Source organism: Syngnathoides biaculeatus, chromosome 10, assembly GCF_019802595.1.
Source record: "Syngnathoides biaculeatus isolate LvHL_M chromosome 10, ASM1980259v1, whole genome shotgun sequence".
NCBI lineage: Eukaryota > Metazoa > Chordata > Actinopteri > Syngnathiformes > Syngnathidae > Syngnathoides > Syngnathoides biaculeatus.
Genome location: NC_084649.1, coordinates 11,218,779 through 11,229,641, shown reverse-complemented (window position 1 = coordinate 11,229,641; position 10,863 = coordinate 11,218,779). Strand labels below are relative to the sequence as shown.

The following is a 10,863-nucleotide window of genomic DNA, read 5'->3' as shown; positions in this document are numbered from 1 at the left end:
GTACTGTAGTTAGTTGCTCACAGGCACTGCAGCTCTATTTTTTCATATTCCTCTTTTTTACTTGCGTAATAACAAAGTCACTGTTAAATATGCATTTGGTTTTTAGTTGCAACGAGAACAAAATATAACATTAAATTAAACAAAACCAAAAAATCAAACAATTTTCAAAGCGGCTCTCTGAAACTAAAATTCTTGGTATACTGTAGATGGGGAGACCACAATGTCAACAAACGGCCAAAGAAAAATCCCTCATTAGTAAAACTCTTGGGAGTCTGCCTGCGGCATTAAAAATGACAAAAGAATGTAGAATTGGTTACGCCATTTAATGAAGCTTCTTCTTTTTGACCAAAGAGATGTGTTAACTTTTAATTAGTAGTGAGAGGAAAGCAGAGAGGAGAGAGGCTTTTAATTCTTCTCATTTTGCTCGCTGCAATGAAAGCAGTTTCAGAAGTCATGAAATTTGCAAGCCAATACTCCTTGCAGCTACATAGTGCAATGATGTTTTTTTTCATTATTATTGTCATTTGCTTTACTGATATTAAATACAGCGGATTGTATTCATGGAACTGGCTCGTACAATTGAGATGGATTGTTGTATGCTTTATTATTTCTGAATTAAGATACACTGTATTGCCAAAACAATATACTCACCTGGCTTGACTAGCAATTATATTCTATTGATAATCCATATGGTTTAATATGATTGTGATCTACCATTTGCAGCCATAAAAGCTTCAACTCTTGTGTGAAGGCTCACAACAACTTTTTGGTGTCCGTTTATGGGAATTTGTGTCCCTTCATCCGGGAACATATCTGCGAGGTCACACACTGATGGACTGGCTCACTCTCCCCTCGAAATCAACACAAAGGTGTTCTAGCAGGTTGAGGGCACGACTCTGTGCCGCACAATTGAGTTAATCCACAATAAATTCTCTCATCCAATTTTTTATGGACTTTGCATTGTGTGTTGGACACCCTGGAACAGGAAGAGGCAACCCCAAAACTGTTTGACTCTCCAAGATTTCTTGAATGCGGTAACATTCAGAGTTCCAGTCACTGGAGCCCAGGGACTAATTTTGGAAATTTGCAACCTTGCTGGGACAGCTTGGAGTTGGCTCCTTCCTGTTTCTCCTTGAGACGGTGCACAAATCAAGGTTCATAAAGACACAAATGAGAGAGTTTGATGAGGGTGAACTTCACTGGCTGTGCACAATCTTGACCAGAACCCGGAAGAACACTTTTGGATGAGATGGAGCAGAGACTCCGAACTGGAGCTTTTGTCCAACATCTGTGTGTAACCTCACAAATGGGGGACTGTTGTCATAGTAAAAGCTATAGATTAAGAATGAGATGTCACTTAAATTCATATCAGAGTCAAGGCGGGTGAGCAAATACTTTTGGCAATATAATGTAGATTGTATCGCATCAATAATTAAATCTGAGTCATTCATTTGGACCATGATCCACTGATGAAGATGCAGTTCATAAATCATTAAAAATGGACTAATGAGCAGCGAAATTATATCACTCAACAACCTACTTTGGATTTCAAAGTTTGTTGGTCATAATTATAACAGGGAACTTCGTTGCTCTATTGCAAGAAACATTTGGAATTCCAAGTCCATTCATGAATAATTATGCATGCAATTTTACACCCATATCTTTGTTGTTAGTCTTTATAATTACCAATCACTTTCTGCTCAGGGACTACACAGCGTGATGATAATTGGATCCAAAGCATGGAGATTAAATTGATTTGACCTTTGATTCTACTTTGTGGTAGTTCCAGTTTTACAAATGTTGCCTGGTTGTGTCAGAGGGACACAGTCAAGGTGGCCTGGCTAATAGGGTAGCAACCGGCGAGGAGACGGTTCGACTGCACTTTGTTATTGTGTCGTTGAGCAAGACATTTAACCTGTATTGCCGTTGAATGAATGCGGTAGTAGGAGGGGGGTGTAGAATCTGAACGCTGCTCCAGGCAAGTTGTGGCTACACAAGTAGCTTACCATAATTATGGTGTGGTTGTGGAATGAATGATTAATTCATCCATCCATTTTCTTAGCCGCTTATCCTCACCAGGGTCGCGGGAGTGCTGGAGCCTATCCCAGCGGTCAACGGGCAGGAGGCAGGGTACACCCTGAACTGGTTGCCAGCTAATCTACCTGTTGCCAGAAAATGTTAGTCAAGTTGAACACAACGATCAGACCAACCAAGTCGGTAACGATATCCTATATCAATATATATATTTTTTAACCAGATTGTTTGTCATTTTTGTCATTGAACAGGCGAACCACTCAAAAATATGTGGCAGAGACTCTCGGGGGAAATATGAAAAGAACAAGCAGGGAAAAAATACATGTGCGCTTCTTATGTTACAAGCAAGGGAAAGCATGATGAAAAAAAAGTGGTAAAGCACAAAGCAATAAATGCCATTTATTTTCATATCACAGAGAGTAGAAATGCAAATGGTGTAGGAATGTGATTCAATGCAGTTTTCAATTTAGGTGGAAGGCCACGTCTTGGTGGGTTTGCCATACATTTTTCATTTTTGGAGGATGGATTGAATGGTGCTCCTGAAGATATTCAAAGCTTGGTATCTATATTTTTTTATAACACAATCTTGCTTCAAAGTTCTCCACAACCTTCATGCTGTTGTTCACTAGTCAGCATTTACAAAGCACTGAGGCCTTCAAGTCAATTTATGCAGAGAGGAAATGTATTTATTTATACAGAGATCCACTATATTTATTAATTATGTGACTTTTCAAGGCAATTGATTGCCCTGTATTGTCTGGATGATTGGTGTATAAAACTACAGGGGCATGAATACAAATGCACACCACACATTGCATCTTTATATTCCTCACAATTATTTAAACTATACATCATTTTTATTCCACTTCACAATTCTTTGCTACCTTCTGTTAATCTGTAACATATATTTTCTTTTTTATTATACATTCATATTTGTGATCATAAGGTCATAAAATGTTAGTTTTATGAATACCTTTTCAAGGTGCTTAAGTCAGTGTTAAAACACTTTTAAGTTGTTCTGAATGCAAATGCAAACTCACAGGGAATTGGTGGAGGTTAAACAAGAACACAGGGCAAAGAGAGGGCACTTGGGAGCTGGTAAAAAAAAAAAAAAGAGGAGGCGCAGACGCAGGTGGTGCAGTGCGAACAGGTATTGTCATGACAGGAGAAGCCCCGCGGTTAGCGCGAGTTCACTCAATTAATCCACTGTTGAGAATGTGCCCTGGGAAAGACTGGGGAACTAGCAAGGCACATTTTAGCAAAAATATTCCCATTTATTAAAAAAAAAAAAAAATCACAACAGAACTGCATTATTCTGTGCGTATTCTCCCAAGCAAACTATTTGCATGTACACTATTTAGACTACAGTATTTACTTTTTGCCTAGGAGCTTCGGAAAGCATTTAAAAGATTTATAGTTTTAATATTTCAGTTTCGCACTTAAGAGTCACATTTCTGTTAACTGCTTCAGTTATGCGTTACATTGCGATGTGTCAGCAGAATGCAGTACTGTACAGGAAAAGCCTTCTGTGATCGGGGTTGTGCATGAACGAATGGCGATAAATACTGGAACAGGTCTGGTGATGTTGATGGATGTAGTGAGAGAAGACATAAAGTGTTAGGAAGATGGAGAATATTTAGAGGTTGTGAAAGAAAAATAATTAACTATTCGATCTCCCGCTCCAGCCTCTTATATCATTTACAGAGTGTTATATGAGCCCTCTCCTGAATCCAGAGCAACTGGATGGATTTAAGTACATTTGAAACAATTATTTATTTGCATGAGGAAAGCTGTGTTTTTGAACCATCCCAGGAGGGAACCGCTTACTTAGATGGATCGATAGAGAGATAATTTATTCATCCCATGAGGGAAATTAGATTTAACGGCTTAATAACTTTTTAAAAGCTTTCCAAATGAGTTGAACACTCAGCGTTTGTTTTAACGAGTGAAATGGAATAAAAAAGGAACAAATAAAAGGTTCCACATTTTGGCTATTTAGACATCCATTAAGTGACAAACAAACATGGACTTAGTACAAAAGTCTCAATTTTGTTTAAAAAAAAAAAAAAAAAACTTTTACCATGCTAGTGTCCAGAAAAGGCCCCTCTGACAGCTATTTCAGTTTGACCCAAATTTATATCAATCAATCCATCATTCCTTTTTCTACCACTTTTCCAGGTCGGGTCGTGGGGGCAGAAGCTTAAGCAGGGACGCCCAGACTTCCCTTTCCCCAGCCTCTTCATCCAGCTCTTCCGGGGGGATCTCGAGGCGTTCCCAGGCTAGCCAAGAGACGTAATCTCTTCAGCGTGTACTGGGTCATCCCGGGGTCTCTTTCTGGTTGGATGTGCCTGACTGACAACCATGGTCTCAGATTTGGAGGTGCTGCTTCTCATCCTCCCTCTTCACACTCAGCTGCGACCCGCTCCAGAGAGAGTTGGAGATCATGGATTCATGAAGCCAACAGAACCACATCTTCAAAAAGCATAGATGCAGCGCTGAGTTCACCAGACCAGACCAGTCTATGCCTCGACTGTGCCTAGAGATTCTGTCCATCAAAGTTATGAACAAATTCGGTGACAATAGGCAGCCTCTGCGGAGTCCAACCCTCACCGAAAATGAGCTCGATTAACTACCGGCAATGCGGACCAAATTCTGGCACCGGTCTTACAGGAACCAAACCAATACACCATACTTCCGAGTACCACTCCCAACCCGCCCACCCCCCACAGGGCTCCTCGAGGGACATGGTCGAATGCCTTCTACAAGTTCACAAAACAGATAAAGTAAGAGCTTCACCTTTCGACTTAGCTCCCTCTTTATCACAATAGATCGATACAAAGTCCGCATGACTACAGACGCTGCATTGATCGATACACCTATCGATTTCCTGCTCCATTCTTTCCCTCACTCATGAACAAGACCACACAATGCTTGAACTCAGGGTTAGGGTTAGGTCATCCCCGACCCTATTTCCGATTGAGCACCATAGCTTCAGATTTGGAGGTGCTGTTTCTCATTCCAGGTGTTTCACATTTGGCTGTGAAGCGTTCCAGTGAGTGTTGGAGATCACGGCTTGATGAAGCCAACGGAACCACATTATCTGTGAAAAGCAGAAATGCGATAATGAAGCCAACAAACCGGACCCAGTTGATGCCTCGATTGCACCTAGAAATTCTGTCCATAATAGGTTAGAAACGCGAGCATTTGCAAAGCCGACCAAACTCTGACACTGGTTGTACTGAGAACGAACAGCCCGTATCGGGGGGGTTTGGTAAAAAATACACAAGTGTAATTTAGGGGTGACCAAACATTTTTGCCCCAAGATAATCTTTCCCGGAACAACGTGTTAGTTGCTTCAACGATTGCTTATTTTACAATCTCTGCTTCTTGGAAGGATTTCTTGTTTATAATGATGACGTGACTCAATGACGACGACTAATGATGGATGCTTTCACCTTTGAAGTAGGGACAACTGACATTTTAGTTCCTTCACGCCTTTCTTTCTCAGCTCGCTTTTTGGTGGGAAGTCAGTGTCGTACTTTCCACGGAGAGTCCTAAAATGCGCCACCACCTTTCCCTTCTTTGCTAATGCGATGGGAGACTGGCAGATGAGGCACACACATTTCAAAAATGTCATTGTGAAAAAAATGCTGAGCCTTCCATTCTACATGAAAGTGGTATTTTTTCTCTTCTTATTTGGTTGAACTCTCCCACTCATTTTTATAACCTCTTAAGTTTGAGAGAAAAGACCGAGAATAAAATTGGGGGTAACTCACTGACTAGTTTGTCAGTTCTGACAGCCATTGTTTGTCCATGCGTGTGACCTATGTGTCAGAAAAATTCAAGTATCATCGATTATATATGTATGTTAATGAAGTGACAGGATTGATGATAGGATTTTTTTTACGTAATGCGATCTACCAATACTACCTTCGCAATTGCATTGCATTGCATGGATTGCATTGAGCACCCCTTGCTCCTGTAACAAATTCGAGAAGTAAAAATGTTTACTCAGCACAGAAAATAGCTATCCACATGTCATAAATGTCATAAATGACATTGCTGAATACTAAAGTAACAATTCTTTTTTTTTTGTTTAAATTGAACTTTAATTTAAGGCAATCCATTACAAAGCATTTCACAACCAACTTTTTGACAATAGTCATGTACAATAAAAGAAAGCAAAGTGTCATGCAAAAAAAAAAATGCTGTAAAAACAATAAAGATAGATTGTGGTCTTAAAAAAATAAATAAACTGTAACATGCTAATTACATGCTACAATTTAGTTTTCTGACTATTGGTGAGAGAAGAAATGTTGGGAGAAGTAACTACAACAGAGAATAAACAGCAAACTGTAATCCATGCTGTTTAGTTGAACAGGTTTCAATTTAACAAATGGCAGTAACGTATAAAAACTCGTAAGGACACATCCAGGTGGCACATGTTGAAAATCACAACCCTAAAGGGAAATCGTGTGTAATTCATGGCAGGAGCAATTACCTTTCCTATAATACAAAAAATTATATAAATAAAATGAAAAAAAAATCAAAACAGTATTATACCTCCAAAAATAAACATATTCCATAAGCACTCTCTAATATTAAAGTGCTGGTGGCATCAGTATGCAAATCAGCATAAATGTATGCTTTACATTCTCATGCATATTGATTCCCATTTACATAACGTTTTTTACTGAAAATGGTTTCCTTCTACATAAAATATTCTCTCCCCACCCGTACATCTTTCCAATAGTGAAACAGTTTCAATGAAATGTGAAGTATGTGAGTGACTTTGTGGGCTATTAAATTAATAAATCAGCATTTTCTTTAAAAGCAAAGGACACCTCAAAAGCAGTCATCACAAAATTATTGACAAGGAAAATAAATGGTTGACTGATAATAACGCTGACAAAATTGGCAAAAGTTGAATTGAGCTTTGAAAGTATACAATTGTTATACTTTCAACAACATAGCAGTACTTCATTCTCTCATTTTATTTATCATAATTTCTGATGTATAATGCAAATTTTCCCCACCCTCAAAATTGTCAAAAGTCAATAGTGTGCACAGACACATAGGTGTTGGGGAAAATGAAAAAAAAAAAAAAACTCACAATTTAGAAATATATGTTGTCATCAAGAGGGTATGAAAAAGTTCAACATTTCTAATGACATTCTAATTTGCCATGATGACACATTGTTCCTTTTTAAGGTATCCCATTCAACTAAATACATTGTTAGAAATAGAGCATCTCTTTAATAGAGCTCCGGTAAGAGGCAATACAACCCAAAAAAACAAAACAAAAAAAAAAACCCTGCAACAGAAAATGGCTAATGGCAGTGGTACCATGTGCTAGATCTCTCCTCTATACTTGTATTTATGTATTTTACTGAATTGATATTTGCATTAAAAAAAAGATAACACTTTCACAGTTTGGTGTTGTGTTCGACTTTTCATTATTGAACATGGGCATTTATCCAGTAAAATTCAGTAGCCTGCAGTCTAAACCTTTTTTTTTTTCTTAACTTGCTTGTTATCTGATAAGGGCTGGCCCATAACCCCTTCTACAGGTTAAAAATGGTAATAATCTGATGATGCCAGATAGGGTAAGTATGGTGGATGGGTTATGGTTGTCCATCAACAGAACAGATGACTTCATGAGCAAACCAGGCTCTTGTTCTTAGCCTTTAATCCTGGACACCCATATATATATATTTTTTTATATTTGTGTATGTTAGCCTCTTACAGCTTCCCTATATGGGTTTTGCAATATTTAGAAAATGTCTACCAGTGGTTCTCCTTCCAAAGCAAGAAATTGAATCACAGCTTTTTGCTTCTGACAGGCATCCAATTATGACCAAATTTCCAAAATATTGGACAAGAAGAGGGCAAAACTTAAACAAAACAAACAAAAATCAGTAATTAATAGGTTAAATTAAATTTGGCTCAATACCTTATGACTGCTTCTCGTATATGATCTGACTGGAATTTACAAGAATTATTTTACAAAATGCATGCTAATCTATATGATAATTTATCATCTCTTCCTCCATAAAAACATTTTTTAATAAACCTTATTAAAACCAACACATTTTATCCCAAATCAGTCGATAGGCGACCCTGCACTGTGCATCTCACAGTAAACTGCATAAACACAAAATTCTTTCATTCAATAAAAAAAACTCGATCAAATTGATACTCACCTAAATAACCCAATTTTAGTTACATTAACATTTATTATAATAATATTTTTTTGAATAGGAAAAAACAGTCTTGAAATATTCTGACTTTAAATATTCTTTCCTCCAATCTCTCATTGAAGGTTTGTAGAAATATACTGGAACCTCATCATTTCAATGGCCCTGAAGTCAAACAATACCAATTTCAATCCAGGGAAAAAAAAGGTTCTAAAGTTTCACAAGAACTGCAGAAGAACCTTGATTATGCGTCACATTACATTGGACGACAGCAAATCTCATGTGACTTGATCTTATATTGTGACTTCAGCTCAGTGAGCATCTTAACGATATACAAAAGTGTATTTTGCTTTTTCTTTGGCTTTTTGGTGATGCTACCACAGATGGTACCAGTGATGTCAAAGAGGGACTGTGTGATAGAACTGGAAATAGAACTCATTACGACATAAAAGTAGCATAGCGATGATTACACTGAAGACGTCTCCATTCTTTCTCTGAGTTCAATATGGCTAAAATTTCATTAGGCTGACAGCAATAATAATAATCAAAACAGAAAGCACTTTGAACAATGAGATGCGAAACAGCCAGTGGTGTCATTTTGACCCTTTGACTGATTTGTTTAATTTTCGTCATTTCCCATGGGAAAATTGCTTTAAAATACGAACGAATCAGAGATCTGTTTTGCATGGAATGTGGTTGACTTTAGAGGTTCTAACATACCAGAACCCCCCCTTCCCCCTTATCTCTACATCTAGTAGATATTGAAGTCAAAATGATACAGAGGTGCCAAAAAAAAGGTACCACAAAACTGCCCACAAAATATAGGTATTTACCTACATATGCTATTGACAAACAAAGACTAGTCTGAAACATACACAGTAAAAACAAACAAACAAAAGAGTTTACTTTAATGCTTGTGGCATGTCAACAAATGCTAACAAGCAAATACCGTATGAAGTTAGCAATGCAGAGCTGTAAGAAAACAAAACTGGTGTTGAAAGAGAATATTGGCCATGCTTAAAAAGTATATATAAATAAAAATCCATTGTTAAACCATATGGATTTACAATTGAATATAATTGCTAGTCAAGCCAGGTGAGCAAATTGTTTTGTCAATACAGTGTATCTTAATTCAGAAATAATAAAGGATACAACAATCCATTTCAATTGTGCGAGCCAGTTCCATGAATACAATCCGCTGTATTTAATATCAGTAAAGCAAATGACAATAATAATGAAAAAAAAAAACATCATCGCACTATGTAGCTGCAAGGAAGATAGAGTATTGGCCTGCAAATTTCATGACTTCTGAAACTGCTTTCATTGCAGCGAGCAAAATGAGAAGAATTAAAAGCCTCTCTCCTCTCTGCAAATTCCATGCCATTCTGTAAAATATTTGACAAATTCTAAATAAGGGGACTCTGGAACAACATGCTCTTATAAACTTAAGTAAAGGAAAGGCAATCTCTATAATGGTATGTAATACCTGATTGATGTTTGAAGAAATCAAATTGTAAACGACACCCATGTATTTTTCCTTCATCACTCTTGATGCATCATTAAGTAAATAGGGAGATCATCTCCAAATATAAAAAACAATTCCAGACAAGAAAAGGTGCCTGAAAACATCACCGTACTGGGCTACACCAAAAACTGACAAGTAGTGTTTCAGGTCAAAGTTCGCCACCTGAAACACTGTGAGAAACAAGCACAGACAGGCACAAGTTTTCACCACGACACGATCTTCTTGTTCGACTGACCTGCTGCCCGTTTTGGCGTGAAACAGTCTTTGCCGCAGTTCTGATTTAAAAAATGCTTTTTGCCAACGGGTCCTGGAAAGTTTGCATCATCCCCTCAAGAAAATGCCACCTGAAGGAGATGACTGCTTCACGCTGTTAGTCATCAATAAAAAGCCATCTGGTCAGATGTGCGTGTGGTGATGTGTGAGTCCAGGCGGCGTGTAAGGCGGCGGGGCCGGGTTAGGCTTAATCCCCCGACTCTTCATGTAGGAAATGAACTGGTCGGGGATCTCTGCGAGCACGTCTTTAGCAAGCCGGGCCATGCTCAGCACATGGTTACCTGTCCTGTCCATATAATCTCTGAAGGGAACAAACTGAGGAGGAACAACACAAAATGTATATATAAATATAAAACCTAATTAGAGTCATAGAATAACAAGAATTACAAAATGTTACAGGTCATCCACCTTTGTATATGTTGTCATTATGTATTTATTTTCATTCTGTACATACAAACCAACCAAAAGAATGAATGTTGTTCTGTTTTGAAATACAAAGATACTAATACAAAAATGCTTCCAGGGCAGGGATTACCAACATGCTACCTGTGCCAGGTCGCCCCAAAGGACAAAAATGAGTAAGTTCTTGAGATAGCTCACCAGTCATGGGACATTGTGATTTTCTAGGAATGTGATAATTGCAGAGAAATTGCAGAAACCGGATCCAGCGTCAGAAGAAAAAGAGGAATGCACAGAGCCTACAACTGAGTGTAGGGACTTTGAATGTTGGGACTATGACAGGAAAAGCTCAGGAGTTGGTTGACATGATGATGAGGAGAAAGGTTGATATTCTGTGCATCCAAGAGAGCAGGTGGAAAGGTAGTAAGGCTAGAA

General features: G+C 38.1%; 1 protein-coding gene across 2 annotated transcripts in view; it reads right to left on the bottom strand.

The window, feature by feature from the left end:
• Window positions 1–4,957: 4,957 nt before the first annotated feature.
• cpne5b (copine Vb) overlaps window positions 4,958–10,863 on the bottom strand; it is a 116,926-nt gene continuing 111,020 nt past the window's right edge. For both annotated transcript variants that reach the window (XM_061832777.1, XM_061832778.1), the window contains one exon: window positions 4,958–10,344. In XM_061832777.1, coding sequence (XP_061688761.1) covers window positions 10,153–10,344 — 192 coding nt within the window. In that variant the 3' untranslated portion in view covers window positions 4,958–10,152. The remainder of the gene's footprint in view (window positions 10,345–10,863) is intronic.